This window comes from Seriola dumerili, unplaced genomic scaffold, assembly GCF_002260705.1.
Source record: "Seriola dumerili isolate Sdu_G_001 unplaced genomic scaffold, Sdu_1.0 BDQW01000668.1, whole genome shotgun sequence".
In the NCBI taxonomy this organism is placed as follows: Eukaryota; Metazoa; Chordata; class Actinopteri; order Carangiformes; family Carangidae; genus Seriola; species Seriola dumerili.
This window is the reverse complement of record NW_019174923.1, coordinates 263,349-290,645: the sequence shown is the minus strand read 5'-3', so window position 1 is coordinate 290,645 and position 27,297 is coordinate 263,349. Positions and strand designations below refer to the sequence as shown.

At 42.3% G+C, this 27,297-nt stretch overlaps 1 protein-coding gene across 1 annotated transcript; it reads left to right on the top strand.

Moving 5' to 3' along the window:
* The first annotated feature begins 515 nt into the window (after window positions 1–515).
* Window positions 516–26,477, top strand: LOC111236465 (calmodulin-regulated spectrin-associated protein 1-B-like). The gene is made up of 18 exons (XM_022765202.1): window positions 516–828; window positions 2,423–2,589; window positions 7,430–7,692; window positions 12,484–12,645; window positions 14,499–14,579; window positions 17,157–17,298; window positions 17,568–17,707; window positions 17,826–17,922; window positions 18,496–18,652; window positions 19,183–19,268; window positions 19,421–19,505; window positions 19,735–22,033; window positions 22,313–22,449; window positions 22,539–22,753; window positions 23,296–23,398; window positions 23,555–23,664; window positions 24,015–24,133; window positions 24,984–26,477. The coding sequence occupies exons 2-18, from the start codon at window positions 2,424–2,426 to the stop codon at window positions 25,278–25,280; spliced, it is 4,659 nt and encodes a 1,552-aa protein (XP_022620923.1). The 5' UTR covers window positions 516–828; window position 2,423; the 3' UTR covers window positions 25,281–26,477.
* Window positions 26,478–27,297: the final 820 nt, after the last annotated feature.

Genomic DNA, 27,297 nt, shown 5'->3' with positions numbered 1-27,297 from the left:
TTATGAAATTTTGCATTTTTGCAGGTTCAGCTGACATGCTGTGCATTGTTACCCAAACAATGAATTAGAATTGATTAATTGGAAATGATTAGCTTCAAGTATACCAGTTAAACCAGTTTGGCTATAATTAATAGGCTACTAAATTACATAACTGTCTTTGGGAAACTTTGTAGGAGTTTATGAGGAAATTACACACCCATAAAATAAAACTGTTGCCAAAATAATTTAAGAAGTGGACATAGAAGTTACTTGGAGGTAGCATTTTTAGCCTAAAGAAAAGAAAATTAAGCATAAATAAGAGAGTCAGTAAGTGCTGGTATTTTGTTGTCAGTTATTACCAGTATTGCTGGTATACAGTCTGGAAGGTAATCACGCATGCGCAGTCGCAGCCCTCACGAAGGCTGGGATGATAATTACATGTCTATGGGCAGAGCGCGAACACACCGCTGGTTCTTGCTGCATTGCCTGAGCCTCAAAGACCTGTGTGTGTCGTATCTAACATGAGGCATCTAATACAGAGATAATTTTTTTTTCACAGAAGAGTCTCTGTACGTCGGTCTTCTTCACAGGAAAGCCCTCCCTTTTCTCTGCCTGGCGGGTGTGGAAGTCTCGCCGTGGAGCGGTTGTCACACAGGCCGCGGATCGGGTCTTGTTGCTGGGAGGAGACCATTCAGACTCCCTGCTAGCATTATTAGCTGGCTATGATGCGTCGCTGCTGCTGGTGTATTTTCTACACAGCAGGCCACTGTACAGCGAGGCAGGTCCTTGGTTGATTGTTTACCCCGACGGAACTGAAGGGCGACGTGGATATACACCACACCTTTCAAGGTAATGTGTTGCCAGCTAGCTAACGTCATTCATGGGGCCGATGAATGCAGTGCTGCTCCAAGCTAGCGGTTAGCCGGTTAGTTAGCTGATTTACATTTGCATCCATGGCCGCTTAGCTAACCTCACGTTTGGCAAATGTGCACTTTGTCACCTAAGTAGTAGTTCCATCATTAATGATGTTGTTATAGCACCAACCCACTAACGTTAAAATTAAGGCTAATCTAGATAATCAGCAATTACCTACTTGTCCAACAAACCAGCATTGGGCCGTTAATGGTAACATAACGATGAGGTAACGCTGAGTTAAGGCTACAGGTAATATAACAATAGCTTAACCAAGGTTAACTTTTCTGGCAAAATAAAAGTATTCGGGTCCTTAGTTTGATACTATGTGTTTATCCATGTTTTTCCTTATCTTCATCCCATCATAATTGGGATAAGGAATGATGCCTTGGCTATATTCTTATTGTTTGGGTAATTGTAAATGTGAGTAAGACAACCATAAGTCTCACAAAACAAAGTAGAAGTGAGGTGGAAACAATGATTAGGCAAGACGTCATCCTGAAGGGGGGATTGAAAGTGAAAATGCTCTGATTTTGATGTAGTCACTGATTAGAAACATTAGTGTTCCGGACTCACTTTCTTTGATAATAATGATTATGATAATAATAATAATGATAATAACAATCTTTCATTGCTTAGCACTTTTTGAAACGAAATATTAGAGTTCTTCTAAGAAGAACTGACCAAAAACAAAAAAAAAAGATGACCCAAATTAATAAAAAGAGACAGGGCACAGACAGATTTAAACACAGTCACTGATGTAACAATGCATGGCTTTCCCAGAGTTTGTGGACTGTGACACCAAATACAGTTATCTTTCGTTGCGAGTCTTGACAGGGCAACTGCTGTCAGAGTTTTGTTGCACAATCTGAGATTGTCTATCAATGTGAAAGTGTGAGTAGTTTGCTTTATCAACAGTCAGTAAGATTGTTTATGGTCAAAATGTGCTATCTGTAAGTGATTTTGGTTGATGGACCTAATATAATCACAAAAGTTAGAACAACTTTGCGTATATTTTCTTCTTTAGTTGTGGACTAGTACAGTACATAATACAGTATGCTTGCCATAATGTACATACTGTCCAGAAAGTTTCATCCTTGTTCTCAAGACTGTTTTAGGTCACCATGGCCTCACTGTAGGTTCACTTCATTACCAGATACTACAAAGACAGTCTCCACTCTGTCATCAAACATTTGACATAATGACTGTGATCATGCCTGCAAGGTTGCTACTTTGGTACTTATGTCTCAACCACTAGATGCAAGCTCTAATTGACCATTGAAACAAAGATTAAGAGCAGTACCCAAAACAACAATTTCCTAATAATCAACAAACACCTTTATTTATGCCTTTTTTATTGAAGAATTACTCTAATGGAGCATCCAGCTACTCACAAGCAATGCCAAGGGGCTTTGTATCGTAGCAGATTGTGGATGGCTAATGTGCTGTTATTTGGCTGTGTCTCTACTTTGCAGTATGTTCAGTATAATTGTGACTCTCTAACATTATGTTTTATTTTTATTTTTTTAAGGATGGATGTTGATTTTTGTGCTGGTGGGGACAGTACCAGGAGAAAAGTGGATTTGGCTGGGGTTGCAGAAGGCACGATGGATGTTGTACCATTGGAGATGTATGACTCTGCCAGAGCAAAAATAGCTGCCAACCTGCGGTGGCTGTTTGCTAAAGCCTATGGCATTGGTAAGTAATGTCAATTTACATTGAAGCTACACAAATGGCAAGTAGGTTTTACTTTTTTTTAGATTCACAGTCATCTATATGACTTGCCTTTAATATCTAAATATTCACTATTACAGACCACAGAGAGTTTAATGGATCCTAAGATAGTGCCTGGAAATTTGCAGCATATTTTCCTCATATTCTCATAGTTATTTTGAAAATTCAGATGTTGTTGTTGGAACAATATGTTTACTCTTCTCAACATACTGACGGTCAGCAGATTGTATAGAGCTTCAGCGGTGAAACATTGACAGCAAAAGCCCAAGAGAAAGAAATATTTGTGTATGTGTGCACTCAGGCCAACACTAATTCCCAGTTGACACTTGGCAACTGAAGCCTTCCTCACTGACTCACCAGATCCTTCCATTCTTGTTGGGTGGCCAGTGAGATTGAACCCAAATCGGGCTGAGTGACAGGCACTGAGGATTAGGCTATATTTGTTAGACTGTACTCAGAGCATGGAAAATACTGATCTGTACTGCCAGTCACTCACACTCCCTGTTAAGGTGGCATCAACATTAGCAACTGGGCCTCTGAGGCAGATTTTCTGTAGTTGCAACAGTCAAGAATTGCATAAGTTTCAGGAATGAGATATTTGAAATTCAGCACAGCCTTTTAAGGATGTGTTTTGTTGTGGCCATAAAACTAACAGCCTTAAAAACTCCAGCACTGTCACTGCTTACCTTCTGCTATGTAGTAATTTTTTCACTGGGTAGAGCTTGTAAAGTGCACAACAAAGACAGCAATCCACCAGATTTTTCTAAACATTTTTCATTATGTGTGGATTAATTTACTGTAGATGTGAAGTTTGGCGAATAATTGAAGGCATGTCCACTCACTTTCCAGTTTATTATTATTTTTATTATTGTAAGCTCACAGTTTTTCCAATTGTGTGTTAAATCAAGTCAGTCAGTTGCCCATATGGACATTGAAGGTATTGTTTGCTGTAATGTATTTTACTGTTCATAATTGAAAGATCTCTTATCAAAGAGAAAATGTATTCAGAAGTTTATCTGATGCTTATTGGAGGCATCTGCAGTGAGTCAGTGCAGTCATTATATAGCGCTTGAGTGTAAAATTCCCTTGGAAAAATTGTGAACCTATTATTTTAGATATAAAATTAGAATATAGCACCATTGTAATAAATCATACCTTCATTAAGGTTGATATGTTTTTTTTTTGCATTCATTCAACACTATATTAATTTTGGAGGCTGTAATTTGTGGTGCTGGTGGAATTGTATTACGATAAATTGAGAGGTGTTCCTAATATGCAGTAGTCTCTGTGTTATGATTGGGGTGGACAACCTTTGAGAAAACACCTTTTGAAAATAAGAGTCAGTTGCCTAATACTGGAAAATTAGTGTGTAAAATGAAATTGTTTACAAATACAGCTAGTGCAGCTTGCTGTATCTTGTTGGGCACATAGCGGTTGGAACTAGTTGTGGTTGGCTGTTATGCTCTAGCCAGTGCGTGTGCTGAAAACCTTACATCTCTTATCAGCAGCTGGAAGTTAACAGCAATTAACTGTCAGTTGTGGATGGTCTTTCTGTCTCTTGCGTGCAAGTTTCCTTGTTCGACTTGCATGTAACCAGCCATCATTAGGAGCTCCAAAATTCTAGCTGACTGTGAATTTCTAGTTGAATATGAATTATCATAGGCCTGTAGTCCATCTTGAGAAAAAAAATCCCTATGTGAGAATTTTTCTCCGAGAGCCTTCACTTGCATAATACATTTTTAACCTCTAAGCTCAGAAATGTCAGCGAGGAACATCCTGACTGTTTGGGAGGTGTTTAATCATCGGCCTTCACAAATATTGAAGGATTAACATCGCAGCATATCATCATTATTTCACTGTGGAGCTGCTAGTTACCTTTTTGATGTGCTGAGGGGTGTCTTCTTATCATGGCAGTTAAGCTTAGTCAGTGTTAGCCTCAGCTATCTGATGCTCAGGTCTCATCATTCACTGCTTTGCATGTCTGTGGTATCAATGTAGTTTCGGGTCAAATCATCTGTCAGTTTTTCAGAGGCTCATACAAGCTTTCCTTTGTATTCTGTGGTTTCTCGCATATCTGTGGTCATTACACAGATTTTCTAATGCCACTGAAGCATTCATACTAAACAAATGACAGTAAGTTATGGTTTTAATGGTAATCCGGGTTATGGACGTCCTGCAGTTTTACTCTAAACCCTTTTTGCTCTGAGATCCATTATGTAGGTTCATATTTTCTCAGAGTTCATACTACGGCTTGTAGGCATTTGCCTGCTCACTTCAATGTCTGTCATTATAGGCCCTGGCTAATGATGCAAGCCTAAAGATGGAGCATAACAACATCTCTGTACAAAAGATGATGTATCACAGATGAACTTGGGTGGAGATCCTGTTCAGTTACAATAGAAAGCATACAGTTGCCCCAAAGCTTTGGCAGCCCAGAGGGAGGCAACTCTCAGGTGCAACCACAATTATCCTCCTCTCTTGGGAACTGAATATATTAGCCCCATTTGAATTTCACCCTATGGATCATATGGTGTCTGTTACAATGCTAATGCCATCCAGTTGTTTACTTTGCTTGTGCAATGGCTGACAGAGTGCAGGATTCTCATGATGTGGGGGTTGTCAGGGAATCAGGTGCATCTGGTGTGTACTCATCAGTGTGGGTTCCCTGTTGAGTCTTTGATCGTGCATCATGCATATCTGTGTTTGTGTACATGCTCTCCTGTCCTGCTGCCCTCTGCATGTGCCACAGCTGCTCCCAGCCTGAGCAACAGACAGCCAGACACATCGCCAGCAAGAGTCAGCACCTGTCATGATTGCAGGCACATCGCTGGTTGTTGCACTGGCCTGCCTGTGCTGATTGTGGTATTTTGATGATCCTGGTTGGCTGATTGTGCCGTAGCACATCCTGGTTCTTGTTTACAGACCCTATCCTCATTCTCAACCCCATCCCAGTTTGTAAATTTTTCAGGCTGGCTCCTGGTGGCAGGAGGGTGGGGGGCAGCTGCCAGACGACATCAGTGTCTGCGGAATGAAGTCAAACGTGAAGACTCGCCCCGGCCAGACCCCTTTGTTTTCATACACAATTACTCCCACTGTTCTAATGTGTTTAAATACTCAGACGCATCTCTCCAGGAATGACCTACACTGCTGGGTGGTGTTTCGCATAATAGGATGACATTCTTATTTGCACCATGTGTATGATGGCAGACAGACAAATGACAGTATACAGGATCAATGTGATCTGAGCATTAGCAGCTACTGAAATAAGGGCTAATCATATTAATCATATTAAAATTGCCATTTCAATTCATATTTGCAATTTCATTCTCACAAAAGTCTTCATATACAGTATGCATTAGCAGGAGGATTTGATGGAGCAAAACAAACGCTCCTAATTGCTTCCTAAGTTGAGTCAGCAAAATGACAAGAGGGGAGGGCGGCAGAGACAAAATCAAATGTGAAAGAGACAAAAACAAAAGTAGAATAGCAACACTTAGTTTTGGATGGACCACAAGAACAAAACTGAAAAAATGTGCTGCAAACTAGGAAACCCCATCTGTAAGTAAGTAAGTAAACGTATCTAGCTCTGGTTCTGGTTGAAATGTTCTCATGCTCTGTAATATTTTTGGATTAAAACATGATGATGGTCAATTTTAAGCACTGTTTTTAGTGGTAGTTGCAGCACTGCATGGCAACACCACAAATTTATAATCCCTTGCACCTGACTATAGCAACGTCTACAATGTGAATTACATACCCTATATTTTTTTTCTCATTTCTCCCCAACTGGGCTGCTGTAAATGTGAGATTTTGATATGTCTCTGTGAGGTCATGGTTTTGTATCTAATTATTCTTTTCCACCATATTTTAGACACTCCTCAAAGCCTAGTTTGTTGCCTCGTTACTTGTGCAGTTCAGCTTTTGTCCTTGGTATGTTATCACAAAAGCAGCTGGAAGAAGCTGCATTTCTGTTTTTGTGAGCAGGAGATTGCTGACGAGTGGCTCCCTTTATCCTGTCAGTCAGAACACTGAGAACACATCACATACTAGCATACAGCTTATGCTGTGTTACTGGAGCTCAGGGAGAGTTCAAAACAGATTTAATGGAGCGGGGTTATTTCTATCACCACACCATTTTGTTGAAAAGTGAGATTTTGGACACTTTGTTAGACCTATTTTAAACTTGTATGTGAGGTTTACCTTGCAGTTTAAATTTGGATTAGTGCATGCCTCAAGTAAAGTGCTCCTCCATCCCATGTCCATATATGGCTTTGGTGTTTGGTGAGAATGACTTCACATCCAAAGCAACAGAATCTCTTGTGTAGGTCATAGTTTTCTTATCGTACTTGTGCCTCCAGTATTGTTAAATTAGCACTGGCCAAGCCAACCGTGTCACCTGAGAAGCCTGCTCTCACTGCAGGCTCGGCTTAGTAAGGATCTATTTCTCAATGTACTCTTAAGGGCAGTAAGCTGTGACTTACAATTACAGATGGCCATGTTTGCTCTAAGTAAACTGAAGCTGGCATGGAACAAATATTACACAGAAAGCGCTTTGCTTTGTTGCATTCCTCTACTGAGTTGACATTGTCGAAGTTTGATAGATGTAGGCTGAGGCAGACAGAGATGTCAGTGTTAAAGGGGCTTGACAGGCACTGTCATTTTCCTCCTTCATCATATAATGTTTTAAGATTTAACTTGTATCTGTCTTCAATTTATGTCACAAATTGAAAGCTAAACTTAACAAACTACTTTGGGAGCAAATGGAAATACCACATGATTCACCTACCCACTCTCTCCATTGCAGACCATATTCCAGAGGATTTAAGGGACCCGTTCTACACAGACCAGTATGACCAGGAACACATAAAGCCACCTGTCATCCGCCTACTGCTGTCCTGTGAGCTCTACTGCCGTGTCTGCACCCTCATCCTCAAGACGGAGCAGGCAGCTTCTCTTCAGTCCCACCTGTCTGTCATCCAGGCTCTGTCCAGGAAGGGCATTTATGTGGTGGAGAGTGACGATACGCCCGTCACAGAGGGAGACCTGGCCTGTGTGCCTATCAAAATGGTGAGTGGACGCATTGAACGTCGGTATGGACACGTTGCTCGTTCCCTCAAAACCGAGCAGGAGTCCTCATTGATGGCTTTGTGAATTACCATTTTCAATTTCACCGATCACTGATTGACCATTTTCAGCTTAAGCTTCTCCTCTGGGTGAAATTAAAAGCCAATAATATTGATGTATTTATACTCTTATTGTTCATAAGACACCCTTCAGCATCAGACAGGCCATGATGCTGCAGTAGCTTTTACACAGATTGCCTGTCAGAGAAGAAGGAAACCAGGCCACCAGCTAAAACAACTTTGCACATTACCTGTAACATCCCCAGCTCTTCCTGCTTCTGATGTATTATCTTACCACAGTGAAATCAGTGGAAGTAGTCAGTGCTTGTATCCTCGTCCAGCGGTGCAATAAATCTCAGCCACAGGCATTTGAACTAACTAAGAAACCTCTATCTATTGTGTAGAGTGACTTTAAAATCTTGTGGATAGGCATTTGGTTATTTGTTTTGCATTGCACACTGTGTATAAGTGAGTGTTAGACATGTTTTGCTGCTTGAAATAGTACAGAGAACAGTTTCCGGATGATTTGGGTGTACCCTTATCATTTTTATTCAAATTAGTTGTGTGAGGACTTCCATGCACGATAAGGCTGAGATTAGGATTTGTGATGTGTTATTGCACCATGGCAATGTTGTATCTAGTCTCTCAGGGGTGGAATTTAGCGACTCATTTTTACTCTATAATACACCTTTGATTTTTTTCCACATTTGCTCTTTCTTATGTCCATAGCCAAAAATATTTTTTTATAACAAATCTGGTCTATCACTAACAATTAAGAGTTGCAGAGAACAATTCAAACAAAGACAGTGTCTCATCATCAGTGCACCAGTGTTTTCACATAGCTCACAAAGTTGTGAAGTCTGCAGTTCTTAATAACTGATTATTACGTTTCCTTTAGGGATGCAACAAATATTAAACTAAATATAAATATAAACTATATTGATTAATGGTTTGTAAATTGTCAGAACAATCCAAACCACAAAGAGTTTAGTTTACAGTTATAGGAATCTGAGTTTTGAAATAGGAATTTGCATAGTCTTAACATTTGTTAAGTTCATTTCTTATGATTATCGTGGTATTCATTTTTCCTATAACATACAGCTGTATTGTTGTGATTACCTCGTGTTCAAAATACCATGTTTTGATCCGAGGACATAGCTTTAATAAGCATCCTCTCTGCTGCAGCTTTCACATGTGGAACTAACCGACTCATTCATTTAATTACTTTGTCAAAAATATCACTTTCTATTCTTTCTTTCTAGTTCATGAAAGAAAAACCTACAAATCCTCATAATAATTGAGGCCTGTTCCCTCTCAGAACAGGCAGTTTAATCAGGGGCATCAGTGTTAAGAGGGTTACTCTTGCGCTAATACTTCTAAGAATGGATTTTATTGTCTGTGATATTTTTCTCAACTACATTTTTGTCAATCTGTTAAGCGCATTTGCTGAATGTTGGCACTTGGAAATCTTCACCTTTAGTCCCCCAGTGCTCACTTTAAATGCCTTTCACACAACCATGCTCCCTTGTTGATGCATTAGTTTGATTCTGAGGAAAATGTGGATCTGTAGACAAAGAGGTTGTATGTCTTCATGCAGGAAACTGGTGGCCTGGCTCTACTGATCTTCTCTGTAGTCATCATATGAGTGTAATACTCATAATATTTTCACAGGTCAGCTCTTAAACAGATGTAAGGTCCTTTGTTTGTATCCTACATCCTCTAGGTCATCACCTGAATCAATAGCAGCATGTCACAGTATAGTGAATGAAGAACAGAAAGCCCCCCCAACTCATGGCAATGAGATCTGTTGTCTCGCAATTTCACCAAGAGCAGTTCACACAGGATAGAATTAACACCAACCAGCTCAGTTGCTCTCAGCCATCTTCCGACCCCTTTGTTACCATGGAAACCGGCAACGGTGTTGAGCAGGCCTCCTCTCTGCAGGCTCACTAGTCAGGGATGTGCGTCTGCTTTTCCTGTGAGTGGCCTGACAAAATAATCCACGCAGGCCTGTGTGTAAGCAGCCAGACACAAAGCCTGGTGAGGGGATGGAAAATCCTGAGCAGGACACCGCTTATCTTTGATAGACTGTTGGAACCCCCTCCCAGTTTGCTGACTTGACAAGGCGTTTCCATAGCAACTTACATTTTCCGACTTTGTGTGTGTGTCTGTGTCTGTGTGTCTGTGTCTGTGTGAATGAAAGAGATCCCATACCTGCAGACAGCTCCTCTGCACCTTGTGTACTCTTGTTGGGGCAACAGCTGGGGCTTGTAAAGCCTCAGGAAACTGGCCATACTCTGGAGTCCACTTAAACTTTTGAATATGTGTGTGTGTGCGTGCACGCTGTCTGTCTGTCAACGTGCACACCCACAGCTCGGGGCAACAGCAGCCCTCTGCTCCCCATGGGGCTTTATGCTGTGCTGATGAAGGGCAGAGTAAATGTTGGAGGAGAACAAAAGATTGAACAGCACATTGTGCTGTTAGATTTGCCCTTTTGTGTATTTATTGAGCACCACGTATTGACACTTAAGTTTTAAATGCATCTTTTTTAAGATGAGACGTTTCATATTTTATGCTGATGCGTTATGTCGCAAATGCATTATGTTGTACTGTACTGCATGTTTAAACCAATCTTTTTCCCTTTTTATCGGTTAAGTACAGCATCTCAATATGACATGTCGGTATGCGCCAGTTTCAGGGATCTGGGAATGTTTTGTCGGATAGTGAGTACAGTGACAGTGGTAGAAATGATGGTGTAACTTTTCTTAATAAGATCAATTTTAGTAAACCCTAGTTATCCTTTAAATGAAGGCAGAGAAACAGATCAGAGGTCTGCCAGTATAAGAGGAACAAATATTTATCTGAAATGGCCTTAATGCTTAAATCGTCTTTGCAAACACGAAACAAATCAGCTCAACAGTAGCTGCTGTGTAAGTGAATCAAAGGACCCAGCAGAACTTGAGCTGCTCTTGGTTTCCTTTACACACAGTCTTCATCCTTTCTTTATCAATATGCATAACCTTTCCCCTGTCTTCAATATTACAGTCAAGGTTTGTCTGGAAGTAGATCTTCACTGTTGTTGTCTGTGTCCATGTAGGTCGTGCTGTGGAGAAAGCTCTGAATAGCTCTCATTTGTTATGTTAACCAGCATAATCTCTGTGCACTTCCATCACCAATTGGATTAGACTAGCAGCGTGTTACACAAAGCACTGACTGAAACAATGGCATGTATATATTTTGTTCTGTAATGGATTCAGGTGCTCCATTGTTGGCTGTGATTTTTTTTTTGGACTAAACCCCTAATAACCGACTTTTATGTAGAATGAGATTTTGCAATTGCGTTTGACTACCAAAATTGGGTTTTGCCAGCTGGGGACAAATGTTCCTTAGTATTTGGTCTGTGTTAATTCCCACCCTGGCTGTCAAGGGATCAATATTTTGACCGGTAGGCACCAGGTGTTAGGCCACTTGCAGTAAGGATGCCCCTGCTGGGGCTCTTGATTGCATTAGGATGTAGAGAGTGGGTTTAAGGTTGGACACCCATTGTGCTGAATCACCTTTGATTAAGACTTGGTGGTTATTTAAAGCTGCACAATTGTTTAGGAACCTCCCACTGGAGCCCTGAATCAGACAGTGCCCTTATCCATTAATCTCATCCATTTATCCACACCTCATAGTGGCTGTTATGTACCAGAATCCACTGGTCACTAATTGGTTTTTATAACAAAATATGGTGATGATGATATCAAAAGATCAAAAGATTACCTGCCAAAGTAATAGGTGGGGTATTCTTGAAACAAACTACAGTGTCATCTGAACATGTTTTATGACTGTTCAGAAAAGCCACACTTATTTATAAATATCACTGGTCTGTTCCCGGTTTTGGGGCGTGCTACTGTATATGTGAAAGAGTTTTTTGGCTTCACAAGGGAAATGTGTGAAATATGATGAACTGCCTCAAGTGAGATCACTTGATCTGGCTTCAGTTGGGGCTGAAGACTTTGAAAGAAGTTAGTTTGCCAGACCTCTGTGGCCTTTTCCTCATATCCGCTTGAGGCTAGCGGCTTGATGCTACATGAGCTGCAACTAGCATAAGGCACCTGAATCTCCAGCTGAACGGTCTGTGGTCAAGTTGCATTGTGGGCTAATTAGGGGCAGGTTTTGACAAAGAAGAATAGTGCCTGGAATATTTTTAACTGACCATCATGTGTCCAGCAATGTTATTGGACTGCAGTGCTACATGGGTAATGAGTACTAGAATACAGGGCGAAATGCCAAGATGTGATAGTAGCAGTATCTTTGGTCAGTTTCTGTATGAAGGCATTTAGGGTGTTGCACTCATTTGTACATACAGAAAGTGATGGAAGTAATTTTAAAGAATCAAAAAAGAAAGCTTGACAGTCTCAAGTCCTGCATCCTTTCTCATGTTTGCTCATCTGGAAACACTGCATTTAAAGTGCACTGACTCCTTAGTTGCTAGAAGGAATTCTATTTGACATTTGCTCATTTATCACAGGGTACAAGATTTATCAGGAAGGGTATACTTAAAACACACTAAATACAATACACTTAAACTATCTTAGCATAGTCTTCGTTGCATTTAAGAATTTCAAACTAAATACTTGTGTTAGTGCATGTTCTCATTTTGTTTGCCTCCAGCCTTTATCTTAATTATATTGGAAACTGGGAGAAAATCCAATGAAATTGAACCGTCCTCTCTTTCTCTCTCACCCAGAGTGCTCACATGCCGATGATCGATGCCCTGATGATGGCCTACACAGTGGAGATGATCAGCATCGAGAAAGTGGTGGCTTCTGTCAAGCGCTTCTCTACCTTCAGTGCCTCCAAGGAGCTGCCCTTTGACCTGGAGGACGCCATGGTCTTCTGGATCAACAAGGTTGGGACACACAGACGCTCAACCCAGATATAAGAAGCACCACAGCACACTGACTTTTCACTACAGTTTACTAAAATAACAAGATTACACACATCTTCCACTGGGTTTTGCCTTTTTATTGTCTAAAGTCCAGCTGGTTTAGGTCATGGACTGCCACATATTTATCACTCAGCACCGTGTGGGATGAATGACCTGTTTCACATTGACAGCCTAAGTAACAGTAGTCCACTTGTCTTCTTGAGACTTGTACGTCATTGGTGCTCAGAGACAGGATAACAGATAGGAGTGTGGATCTGGTGCACACACAAGAGGCTGTGGCTCATGTTGCACTCATCTTTCAATGAGTTGAAGTCCTGAGGCAGCGAAAGCCATGACGCAGTGTGTCCATGAATCATCATGATGTCCGACACCATTATTGTCTGTGGAAAGGAAAGTGTCTGTTTTTAATGGAAGGTTCACAAGTGGTGACATTTTTTCCTGGTTAATCTGTCAATTCGTGTATTTTTTTTAATAGTGTTGATTAATCTACGGATTGTTTATCCTATAAAATGTCAGAAAATGTTATAAATTATCCATCACAATTTTTCAGAGCCCAAGGTTAAAGTTTCAGAAGGCTTGTTTTGTTAGAGATGAAACCCACAAAATTGGCAAATCCTCACAATTTTGTTTGGTAAATTACTAAAACTAATCAGTTATCAAACTTGTTATTGATACATTTTCTGTCACTTTGTTTACATGCACTTGTAACTAGAAAATTAGAAGGAAATGAGAAATTCTCCAGTAAATTAGTTTCTTAAATATCCTGTTAACCAAAAAACCTTGTTAGCAGAGATTAGAGAAATCTGATTTCCCCTGGAGGTGGTGATTTCTCTGCCATGTTTACGAGCAACAAGTTTTGTAATTGGCTTTTTACAAGTATGCATGTGCATAACTAACTGCAGTGGAGTGGGGAAATGAAATTAGGTATCATTACGCGTAGTAATGCATCGTTGTTTTTAAAATAATTCCCTCCAAACTCAGTGTAAAACTGCAACTAACACAAACTAGCCTCCAGAACGACCACTGAATAGCTGACTATTTGTGAAATTCCAAGGCATTTGTGCTGTGAGAAAGAGCTGTCTGTCTGTCTGTCCCCTCCCTGAGCTCTGAGTCTGACTCTGCTCTGACACATTTACATGGACATGCAAGACGTGTCCGTGTCTAAGTGTAGCACAGATTTGAACCAGGTATTTAGAAAATCAGCAGAAGAAAATGCAAATTCATGTGTGTTTCCACCCACTGCTGTTACGTGAATGCTAGTTGTTGGTACATTGATATAAACAGCTGGCAGCGTTAATTATCTTTCATGTATTAATCTGAGAAACATTACAATCTTCTCATGGCTCCACACAGATGATAGTTTCATCTTAAGCTGTTTTTCATGTTTCCATTGGAGCAGAAACCCAAATGCGCTTCTTGTACATCATGATTTATTCACTAAGCCGGTTTCCATTGCCCTTCATGACATTTACTATTATCAATACAGCAACTTTTCCACCTCAGGCAAGTGCATTATTTGTCTTATTTGAGAGTTTCCACTAGAAATTAGCATTCAGTAAATAACATAAACCAAAGAAGGAAAAAAAAACAAAACAAAACGATTAAAACAAGTAAGCCAATCCAAGTTTAAGGTTGAGTGTAAGAGAGAAATCTGATTGCTGACCTGCCAAATGTGTACACAGATTTATAGTAATCAGGTTACTACAGAACATGTAAAAGCGTTCTTCGATTATCTGCATAACCTGGTTTCTCTGCGTGACCTCGTTTCTTCAGTGCATGTAAACGTAATGAATATGTCATTACTTATTTTGCAGTTGAACATGAAGATGAGGGAGATTACAGAAAGGGAGCATAAAGTCAAGCACCACCCGCTGGAGTCCCCAAGCCACCAAAAGGTAAAGCCACTCAGAGTCTTCCAGTTGTTTCTTTTACCTAAAATAACAAACCCAAAATGGCCAACACGCTTCTTCCAGTAGCTCCATATTTCTGGCATTAAATTGACTTATAGAAGAAATTCCTTTTATCAGAAACATTTTCCTAATTAAGTCTTTATCAAGTGGGTGTCATCGCCACAAAAATGTTTATCAAGTGGAAACATGGTTCAAGACAACAGGAATGTTTCTTCCCTAATGGCATTTGCAGTTGTTTTGACCCTGCTCTCTTTTTCTCGATGTAAACCGGAAGCAGATCAAATCCTTTTGTCTGTGACCTCTGACCTGTTAATCTTTCTGCTCCTGTTCCTCATCTGTCCCCCCCTCCCCTCTCTTATCCCTGCAAACTGGATAGTCTCCCTCCAAATGGTATTGGAAACTAGTCCCTGTAAGTTGGATGCCAGTTCCCCCCCGCCCGCCCCCCCATAACCCCATTTTCTTCCCTCTCCCTCTTGCACGCATAGTTCTGTGTTGATGTGCGAGCACACTCCACCATGGCTCATTCAAGCTCATTCTGTGCTGCTTGTAGCCAGTGCGTCAGCAAGGGGGAGAAAGCTGACAGTTATTTTTTTATTTTTTTTATTTTTCCCCTTGTGGCAAATACGTCACACAGGTGTAAGGTTATTATAACCTTTGTCAGTTCAAAAGATATTCCTTTAGCTATGCTTTGTTTGCTATCTCATTTCAAGCTCAAATTGGCCCTGTATATATATGTGTGTGTGTGTGTATGTGTGTGGTATTTGCTTGGCCAGTGAGAATAAAAGCAAACCCATGCCTACACCTCTTCCTTTGCTTTGCAGTCCCATCCCTGGCCACCTCCCCTCACTGATCTGCTTTGTCATTCCCCCACCAGTCTCTCTCTTCTGCTCTCACACACTGTTTCCTCTGTGCTCACGGTCTCCTCTGACAGTATCTCTGCTCTCTGTGTGTGTGTGTGTGTCAGCCTGACGTCGTGCACGAGCTGGCCCACTGCATGCTGGAGCCAGAGGAGCTCTCTGAAGCGGTACAGTGTTTCATCCTAGTCAGGACAAGACTCACTTATGTAGAGCTTATTTAGTAATAGAGCTTGTTTGGTTTAGTTTCACCTGCTTGACTACCGTTGCTATAGTTTTGTGGAATAGCCTCCAAATAGATTAAGTAATGTTGTATGTTTAGATCAGTATATTTTCTTGCTGCTCAGCTGTTTTGTGCTGTACGTGTTCTGTTTAAATAGTGTAGTTTGTCCAGACTTGTACGAGGGAGTGGCATGCTTTGTCAGTCTATTGAGGACTAAAACTCGATGTTTAAACTTGTCCTTTATTCTCTTTTATTAAAGGGTCCCTGGCCACATTATTAGGTACAGGTATACAATCTAATGCAATCCAGTACAAAAGCTCTGCCACATTTTCTGCCTTTCCAAACTGCAAACTCCATTGATAAACATATAGCTAAAGTGATACCTCATAGATATTGTCAATCCTAATTGAACATTATTAGCTCTGTAAAGGCTGAGCTGTTGTATTGGATTACATTAGATTTTACAGGTGTACCTAATAAAGTGGCCACTGAGTATTTGTTGGGCTCTTGATAGGTTTCTTATTCTTGTTGGAGTCGTTCCCAATTATGCATCATGTGATACAAAGATCTTTTCCATGCCAGCGCAAGGCTAATCCCGTCTGTATTTCTTAATAACTTTGATTAATTCCCTTCATGCCTTTTTTATTAGTGCCACCGAAAATGTCAGGTTGATTGGTCATTACAGAGGGAGCGGTGTTCTCAGTATAAGGTGAAGATTTACAAGTCATGCAGAAGCATTTGACATTACAAGCAGTAGGACCAGTCGGTACAGACTGCTTTGGCATCCTGGGCGGTCTATATATATATATATTTCTCCGAATCGTATGTAGATCTGTAAGTGATCTCCATTTTTAGTTTCTGCATCACATGTACATGCCTGTGTAACAGTGTTTAGTCCGTGTCATCCGATTCAGTTATATGTAACGAGTTTGTGCTTGTGCTTCAATGAAGCTGAAATAAATACTGAAAATACGAGCTGTATAGAGCATGTGTCCAAAACTAATGCATCTGGGGTGAGTGAGTTTCTGGACCAGCCACACACTCATTTCCCATAAGTGGGCCAGTGATTACCCCAGTTTCTGTCCCAGTCAGCTGCTTCACGTTGCCTGGGTTGACTGGGTTCCACTGCTGGCTGCCTTCCCATTAGAGCCGGAGGAAAGCTGACCATCTACTCTGTGTTACTCATATCACTGCTCTAACACCTTCACCTCCATCTCCTCCCAGTTAACCTGGTCTTCAGGTTTCTCCCTAAACTGGATGATCCCATTAAACCTGCTGTTGGTTCAGTTGAAGAGGAGTTTCAACTTATATTAATAAAACTAAATACCTTTTTTGCTCTGAAACTCCTGGGGAGAACTTTGATCTGATGCTTAAATGAATTGGCCAGAGCATTAACTGTCATTCGTTGGTAGTACCATGGTGGGGTGTATTGTTGCTGAGGCTTTTCTTCTCATACAGCCGTCATCCTCTCCCCCTGGTGGTTAGGTGCGGTATCGTCGGGAGCACGCTTCAGGCCGTCAGCTGCCCTTCTTCCCACTGCTGGAAGACCTGATGAGGGACGTTTGTGACGGAGCTGCACTGCTCACTGTGGTCAACTACTACTGCCCAGACCTCATGAAACTGGAGGGTATGCTGTGCTTGCGTGCATTCACTCTCACATGTTCTCACAAAACACGCCCTCGTTCAATAGCTGCATCACGGCAATTATCAGTTGCCCTAAAAGAATTTAAAGAGCATCAAGCTTTCTCTGCTAACATTGAATTTAATATCTATGTGTGATACTATTTCTGGCACTTGCACATGGCTTACTGTTCCAGTCCAGTCAGTGTGACATTTATAGACATAAGGTCATTGAGTGGTGTCCTGATCTGACTTGCTCTTTGCCCGCCTGATCAGATATTTGCCTGAAGGAAGTTCCCTCCATCGCTGACAGCCTGTACAACATCCAGCTGCTCAGAGAGTTTGCCAATGAGTATCTGAACAAAAGTTTCTATCTGACAACAGAGGACATGCTCTACTCGCCGCTTGTGCTCAAGGTACAAAAACTCACATACTGTGTTTATCATGAACATTTGCAGTAAAACTGACTTTTAACCTGAAGTCAAAAGTCTGTATTCAAGTCTTTCCACCATGTTTCTTTTGCTCTCCACGTAGCACAATGTGATGGTGTTCATTGCTGAACTCTTCTGGTGGTTTGAGACTGTCAAGCCAGAGTTTGTCCAGCCCAGAGATCTGCAAGAGTTTAAAGATGGTAAGCATCACAGTGTGACTACTACTCATACACGATGGAAGATATCGCTTTGCAGCTTTGAAGGTTACACAGGTTGTCTCATAATGAAAGCATGGCCATGGTTTTAGCTTTGCGAAAGTTAAAAACATAAATTCACCAGACATTTCAAGTAAGAAATGTTCGTGTCCATCTGTACCAGACCTTCAAGATACGTTAATAACACACTTTGGGGTTACAGAGAAATGACTTCACGTCTTACTGTACTTATTAGTCATATCTTTGATTAAGAACCTACCTATATATATTTTCTTATTTTTTAATTTTAAATCAGATTTTTGAGTAAAGTGTCATGTTTAGGTCACCGAAGCTGAAATAATTAATCAACTGATTGATTAGCCGATCAACAGAAAATGAATTGGCAATCACCAACAGCTATGATAGTCAATCGTTTCAGTCATTTTTCAAGCGACATTCTGTTGTTTCTGCTATTTGGGTCACAATGAGAAATAAATCTCAGTCACTCTCAGTTGACCTTTTCCAGTGACGGCGAACCTCAGCCAATGATTAATACCTCTGTCCTTCTCCTTCCCTCAGCTCGAGCCATAGCTCAGCCCAAGAGTGCCCGTCCATCAGTGCCCATCTCCAACGCCACCAAGCGCAGCTTCCTGGCCAGCCCTGGCGTGGCCGATAACCAGAGCAGCCCTGAAGTCTGTAACAGGTACTTCCTGCACCCTGAAGACTCTGACCCCCTGTAAGTCTTCTCTCGCTTTCCTTCTCATTCCACCTCATCATGATCCTGTCTGCTAACCAGTTACAGTAACCCTACAAGGATGGGTAGATATGCAGCGGTGTCTGACTTTCATTGTCATGTGCCCTTCACCTCTAACCCTTTGGCTACTGCACCGAAGTCAATAATAATGTGCACTAAGTAAATGTGATTTTTGTATTGTCTCTGTCTGTGTGTGGTTGTTAGTGCTTGTGTGTGAGATTGAAGCTTAGGTTAGCTATCTGAAAAGGTTCAATTGAACTGTGTGTGTGTGTGTGTATATGTGTGTGTAGATGGTATTTGCTTGGCAGAAAATGTGTCTCTTTGTCTTGGGTGTGACCTGGGCTGATCCAGGAAGTATTTTTGCCAAGCTGTTCTGCTGGTACAATTCTGATGACAGTTTCAGTAATTGTGCATAACTGTAAAAAAAAAAAAAACTAGAAAAATGAAACTGGAATATATGTGGCTTTGACGGAGTGTTAAAATGTTGTCTTTCTGTTGTTTTTGGCTTTTAGTAAAGGGGGTCCAACCTTCAGTCCTTCCCACCCACTTCTGCCCCTGCGACAGAGACAGCAGAAGCAGCAAGGAGAGGAAGGTGCAGGTAAGGAAATACACACACACACACACACACACACACACACACACACACACACACACTACATATAAGCCAGCATAGGATACAGCTTCTTAACATTCAAATTGTCATGAGCAGCTTGTTTCATACCTCCTGATTACTCATGTGTTTCTGCTTAGGTCTGAGAAACCGTTCAAACTCTCTGACTCAGATGGACGGACAACCCCGAGGCTCTGTTGTTGCATGGCCCGACAAGAGGCAGAGGTATCTGAAAATAGTATAATAGCACAAATGCTCATGTAACAAGTTTCAAAACCCTTTTTATTTTATATATGCAGTTCAAGAAGTGATGGAATATAGGATAGGATCTTTATCTAGACGAGTTTGTAAATACTGGAAAGTGTTGGTCTACAGTCTTCAAATGTAAATACATGTGTATGAACTCTGTATATTGTAACCTATTGTAAATTTTTCCCATGCTCTCTCTCTGCAGACCACTGTCCACGCTGAGCCCCTACATGTTGCATTCAGCCACAGACAGTGACGTAGACATGGCCTCTGGTGACAGTGTGAGTCTGGCTCGCTCCATAAGTAAGGACAGCCTGGCGTCCAACGTCATCAACGTCACACCCAAGCACCAGACTTCTGTCCACCAGCCCTCACAGGCTGCGATGCGCAGAGTCAACGGCCACGGCATGCTCGCCAATGTCAGCGCTGAAGGTGAGGAAGAAACTCTGATGGCAGTCGCAAGGACTGACGTTCCCGCCACCCCCAAACGGGTAGATGGGACACAAGCAACTGCCACTGTGGGATCCAAACCTTCCAGTGACTCCAAACCTGCACCAGATAGCTTTTACCTAGAACCACTGATGCCTGCCGTGCTCAAAACGGCTAAAGAGAAGTCTGTATGCCTAAACAAGGAGGAGGAGAGTGGTGAGGGGCCCCGCTCCTCAGGAAGGGGCTCTTTACGCCGAGGAGATGGATCTACATCAGCTGTTCGTAGGAAAGCACCCTGCAGCCTAAACCAAACCTTTACCCCTCCAGGTGAGGAGGCAGACTTGTCAGAGGAGCCTCCCCAGGGTCAAGCTGGTTTCAGGCCCACTGTCACTAGCAGTGTGGATCCCTCATCCACAGAGCCAGCCGGGGGTTTCTACCTGCATTCAGATTCTGAAGAACCAAAGTCTGGCCAGGGCGTGGAGGCTGAGCTTGAAGACCTGGATGAGGAGGAAGAGGATTTGGATGAAGCAGTTACCACTAAAGACCCCAACTGGTCCAGGAAAGCCTTCAATGAGGAAGATGAAGAGGAGGAGGAATCAGCCAAACTCCAAGAGGATATGAATGTGAAAGAGCATGAGGACAAAGATACGAATGGTGGCAGTGGTCGTTCCAGCCCCTGTCTCAGCGCTCACTCCCAGGCCAGCAGCATGGCCAGTGGCAGTGTGCGCATGACCTCCTTCGCAGAGCGCAAAGCCCAGCAGCAGCGCTTCGGCAGCAACCATGACCTACGCTCCAGTGCCTCCAGCTCCCAAAGGACCACCCCAGATGGATCAGAGAGCAGCGGGCCCCTGGCGTCCTCCTGGAGGCTTAAAAGAGACCAGAGTCCCTCCTCACCCATGGGAGGATGCAATCGTACAGTGGATGGTGGTACGAATGTGCTGGCTTCTGAAATTGTCCAGCTCCATATGCAGCTGGAGGAGAAGCGACGTGCCATTGAGCACCAGAAGAAGAAGATGGAATTGCTGTCGGCGAGGCAGAGGCAGAAGCTGGGAAAGGCAGCTTTCCTGCACATAGTAAAGAAAGGTGGAGGCAAGAGCGACACATTACCCAACCCACTTAAAGCTGACATCTCAAAAGATGAGCTCAATGGGGGAAAAGGACCATCAAGTAAAGATGATATGTGTGTTGATGCCCTGAGGGGAGACAAAGAGGTGGAGGGAACCACCCCACCAGGTGCCTTAGACGCAGACAAGAAAGGAAACAGTGGAAGCTTCTATCTAGAAGAAGAGTTGGACCTGAACGAGTGCAGCCGCTCCATCGAGCTGCTGAACGAAGCCATCGGCAGCATCCAGCAGCAGATGATGCAGCTGTCACTGCAGCAGGACATGTTGATGAAACAGAATGTACAGTCCTCCCCGAGTGCAACTCCACCTCCCCCTGTCACCACTGACAAAAACAGTGACTCTAAGGCGGGCACAAGCTTTCATTATGTGGAGCACCTCTCTGGCACTGGCACTGCCCCCACCAGGAAACCCCCCAAGCTGAGCTCAGGCCGGGGGTCCAGGTCCAAACCATCAGAACTAAAAATAGCCAAGGAGCAAGGCCGGCAGGCCTCCAGGACCCTCACTCCTACCCAGAGTGGGTCAGAGACATTACCACATCCAAGGCAGTTAGGTGGGGGCAGGTCCCCCAGGGTGGAGCAGCCCGACAGCCCAAAAAAGCCAACATCAGGAGAGACAATCGACAGGCCTGGCGCTGGCCACATTCGGAGCGCCACCTTCCGGCTTCATGACGACGCGAACCTGCGCCTGCCGACCCGAGTGGACCTGTCGGCAGTGACTGCCCCTGAAGTGTCCTTCGACGAGTGCCTGTCCAGCACCACTGGAGAGTCTGAGCTCAATTCTTCAGACAGTTCAGGGAAAGAGAACATACCATCAGAGGAGGTGCAGCGCAACAAATCCCACCTGATTGAAGTTGATCTGTCGGAGCTGAAAGCGGAAGAGGAGAGCGCCGAGGACAAAACGACAGAAGAAGGTGAAGGAGAGCAGAAGTCAGTCATGGGCTTCTTCTTCAAGGTAATTCCCTTTGCATGAAAATGAAAATATTTATTTGTTTATGTAATTTATTTAGTGACGATGATGACATCATGACTTTATATCTGAAAGTTTCCATTTCAGTTCACCAGGGTCTGTGTAATGAATTTGCCTTTTTTGTTTTCTCAACACAAAATAAAAATGATTTAAGCCAAAAAATTGATTATTAATTCATTATTATTCCTTAATATTGGCTACTTGAGAACTAAATGGAATACTAATTAAATCCTTAAATATAACAATGATTATCCCGTGTTCTAGGACGAGCAGAAGGCAGAGGATGAGCTTGCTAAGAAAAGAGCAGCGTTCTTGCTGAAGCAGCAGAAGAAAGCTGAGGAGGCTCGACTCCGCAAACAACAACTAGAAGCAGAATCTGAGCTGAAACGAGATGAAGCAAGGTAACTCCTTTTTACCAACCACCAATATTAGGATTCATATTGTTCTACCACAAAGATGGTAACGACCAGGTGTTTGATTTCAATGCCAGGCGGAAGGCAGAGGAGGACCGGCTGCGTAAAGAAGAGGAGAAGACGCGGCGGGAGCTGATCAAGCAGGAGTATCTGCGGAGGAAGCAGCAGGAGATGTTTGAGGAGCAAGGCCTGGTGAAGCCCAAAACCCCCAAACCGAAGCAGAAACACAGACCCAAGTCTGTCTTCAGAGAGGAATCCTCAAGTGACAATTTATCTAAGTGCTCTTCCACACGTAAGATTGTTACATAACAAGTTTGACATTTAGCTGAAGCTGCATTTTCTTCTTTACGTGTCTCAGCATGGTGGTGCACTTTGGTTTGGTGTCGTGGGACATGTTGGCTGACTGCCAGTTATTTTCTTTCACTACAATAATTATTTGTCCTTCAGTTATTAGTAGCACATTAATATTGAACAGGACTGAGATGAGGGTGGTTGTTGTAGATTTTTCTGATTTTACAATTTATGTACATGGAGAAACCCTGTTTTTAATCATCCCTGTAGATATTTTAGAAGTTGCATTGAATCTTTCCATACCTTCACTTAAAACACTGAAGTGAGTGAAATTATGGTGCACTTGACATGCAAGAGATTCGATATTTGATTACATTATTCACTATTTCAAGCATCTCATGTTGAGTATGTTCAATACAAATACTATGAAGTTGATATTCTCTCTTGATGATTAAAAAAAACTAAAAACTAAAAGTCTTTCCTCTAAATGTTGTAAACACTTGAGTACAAAATGTTTTAAATTGTGTCCTCTGTTTCTTATAGCTGACAACCTGAGCAACGCCCAGTCAGGCTCCAGTCTGTCTCTCGCCTCGGCCGCAACCAACGAGGCCGACAGCGTCAACTCTGGAGGAGCTGGTTCCCAGCGGTAAGCTGCGCAGTCTTTTCTGTTTACTTGTGAGCTTGTGCTTAAGAATACTCTCTGCATCGTTTACTTTTAAGATTTGCAGTATTTATATGATGACATTTTCTGTAAACTCAAATGAGTATAATATATAATCATTCATTCCATTATGTCTTGCAGCTGTGACTCTGTGGAGTCGTTTCCAGGCAGCCGTAACAGTCGAACTGCAGAAAGAGACTGGGACAACGGCTCCACTGCATCTTCCATCACCTCCATGGCTGAATATACTGGTAAGTGAGCAGATATCATTATGTTTTTGTTTCTTTTCTCAGCTATCATCAGATATAATTCAGCGACAGCAGCCCTGCGGTTGTGTTTTTTCAGTTGATCATTTATCAGTGATGAAAAGATCACGTCCAGCCCGCTTTCAGCATGACACAAAAACACCAGTCAGTTTCACTGTTCTGCTTCTCAAACTTTTCCGAACACAATAAATGGATAGCAGTTACCTGACTGTGACCCGAACTGACTGTTGCATGATGTCGACTCGTGGTTAATTTATAATCATCTGACTCATTATTTTCTCTCTTGTTGTGTGTTACACAATACATGTGTTGTTTAACCGGCTTTCCTCCTTCAGGTCCCAAACTATTCAAGGAGCCCAGCGCCAAGTCAAACAAGCCAATCATCCACAATGCAATCTCTCACTGCTGCCTGGCTGGCAAAGTCAACGAGCCCCAGAAGAACCAGATCCTAGAGGTACTTAATGTTTGAAATGTCAGCAGGTTGTTTGGCTTACCTGTTTATGTAAAGTCACTGTGTCCCAGGCTTTCCACCTCTCTGAATACTTACCCCCAACATTTTCATGCCCTTAGTACAAGTATGTCTGTGTGATTTTTAGAACTGAGAAACGATTAGTCCATTTATTATGGAAGCCCTGAGAGGCGAGTGAAACTTTTTCATACATTTGTAGCCCAAAGAAAGACACGACAGTAATGTTACGTAACACGCTAACACACATTATATTAACCTTGTGTTTGGAGTACATGGAGAAATTACAAATCACCTGGAAAAAGACATGAATGCTTTTAGTCCCATTTAGACTGGGGTAGTGGTGCACTTCAGCCTCTTCGGCATTAGAAAAACACTTAGAAAAATCCTGGCAAAATCCTCTTTTCAAGCAGCTCTCAGGGCTTTGGCAGGTGATTTATTTTTTCTAAAGCTTCTTGTGGCTGAAATGAGTATTACAAAAAAACAAACACAAAATAATAGCCTCTCAAGGCTTCTGTAATTGATTGATTAGTCCATATTTGTCATGTATCATTCCTGTATCATTCCTAACTGAATATTTAGGTTTTTTTTAAACATTTGGTCACATCAAAGGCATGTGAAGACCTCACCTTCAGATCTGGAAAATTTTAGGACAATTTTTTTGACATTAAACACAACACAAGAGCAGGTACTTATTCTGTTTAGATCTGCTTTAAAAATGAGATGTCTCACTCTGTTTTTCCTGCCTTTTTAAGATTTGAGCCTGCTATTTAAACATACCTGTGTCATATGACCATATGCCATATTAACGACTGTTTTCGGACTCCTTCTTTACCAGGAGTTGGAGAAGTGTGAGTCCAACCACCTGATGATCCTGTTTCGTGATGGCGGCTGTCAGTTCAGGGCGCTCTACTCTTACTTCCCCGACACCGAGGAGATACAGAAGCTGACGGGCACCGGACCCAAGAGCATCAGCAAGAAGATGATTGACAAGCTGTACAAGTACAGCTCAGACCGAAAGCAGTTCACCGTCATTCCTGCCAAGACTGTGTCAGTCAGCGTGGACGCCCTGACCATCCACAACCACCTGTGGCAGGCCAAGAGAAGTGCTGTGCCAAAGAAAAGTGTAAAATAGCAGACCGGATTTTTAACCCTCTATCATCCAAATCATCTTATGCCCATCTTGCTTGTGTCCTGAATAGACTGCATTGATGCTCACAGCCAAGCTCTCCGCCATGCTCGGTCTGGAAACCTACTCAGGAGAGGCCACATCCATGAGCTTGTGGTCATGTGTAGGTGGACCAAGACAGAAACAAGGGAAAAGGTATGTGTGTGTATGTGCGCGCGCGTGTGTGTGTGTGTGTGTGTGTGTGTCACACAGGTGGTCTGAGGAACTGGTGCTTGCAACGAAAAGAGGACTGCCGGCTGAATCTGCTTCTTCTCCCTGTGATCTCAGTGCGATCTGTTCAGGTTTCTTTTGGTCCGGCTCTGTTTTTCTACGACAACCACGACTCAAGCATGTGGCATTTTTTTCTCTGTCTCTCTAGTATGTGGTGGATGTTCATTTTTACATGAAGTATTTATTAGTTCAGCACTGTCATGGTCAGGAGCTCAGCTGCAGCACTAAAATCCTTCCTTCCCTCCGGAAGCGCCTCTCCTTTGGACTCATTTGGACAAAAGGAGGGGACATCGGGAGATTTCTGTCGCTCTTTTCAGAAAATCCGAAGCAAGGGACCTTTGTAATACCCCTTTAGGACTGTTGGGCTGCTCTGCTGTCCCAACAAAAAACAAACAACAATCTCTTCCTGCGTGGACTGTCGAATCTGTCGAATCAGGCTGGCATTACCGATTTTGCCTCACCAGGGATCTCCAAAAACCTGCTGCTCTGAACTGTCTTCTTCTTTTGTCGCGTGGGGAGCTCCTCAGGTCTCCCTCAGACATCCGTTGGCCTTTCACGCATCGTGGTACTATCGTCTATTTATTCAACCGCTTTTTAAACTAGACGCTGATCGTGTAGCACTGGATATGTGTATAGCGAGGAAAAAAAAAATAAAAAGTTAACGACGGTCATTTTAAATACTATTGTTGGAACATCCTTTTTCTTGAGGGTGGCAAAAGAGGGTGAATGATAGGCTTTGGTACAAAAATGATGCTTTTTTTTGTTTTTTTTGTTTTAGCTTTTCTTTTTTCTTTTTTTTAATTATTATTATTGAAGCAATGTGGTATAAAGTTTGAGCTGATGTTATGTGTTTTCATCATAACGGGAATTCTCTGATGTTTAGAGCTTAGTTGTGTTTTCTCTCTCCACTGGGCACTCTTGAATTGTCCTGTGTAAAGGTGCACTCGATGTAACAGGTTTGCACTCATGAACACTTGATCGATCGGCTTCTTTCATGCAATGTAACCCCCCCCCCCCCCTTCCCTCCTTCCCCTCCTCCCCTCCCTCGAGTGTTTTTGTCGAACCACAAGAGTGGCACGCACACACACACACACACACACACACTCTTGTTGTGAAGAGTGTTTTTCGTGCTGCTCTGTAACTGGTTCGAATGACAGTATTTGATATATTCACAAAGGGGTTTCTGTGTGTGGGCGGGTTGGCGGGGGGGAACTGTGGTTCAGTTATGTACCAACATTAAAGAACATTCCTCCAAGGTGTTGACAAACACTGCCACGTCGTCTCTCTCTCTCTCTTCTCTCGTCTTTACGAATAATCAAAGTGCTTTTTTTTCCTTTTTTTTTTTTTTTTTTTTTTTTTTTTAAAACCGTTTGTTGGCCTCGAGAACAACCAGAAGTGTTGCACAAGCACTTTACTTTCTGTTTGTTTGGGAATTTTACCTTTTTGAATGGATATAAAAACTAAGAACTAATTAGTAATACTGCTGTTGTGCGCTCCGAAAAAAGTGTGAAAACTAAACCAAACGCTAAGATTTAATACTGACACATGAATCTGAAAGGCCTCCGCTGATATGATACTACTGCTGTCTCCAAAAACTACAGAATACTTGATTTGTCATTTGCTGCATTTTGGAGTTTTTGGGGGGGTTTGGGTGGGGGAGGTGGTAGATCCTTAACTGTATGTGAGTGTATTTTTATGTTAACTAAAAGATTGTATTGGCATTTGGTCACCATTTTTGTTACACTAGTGTACT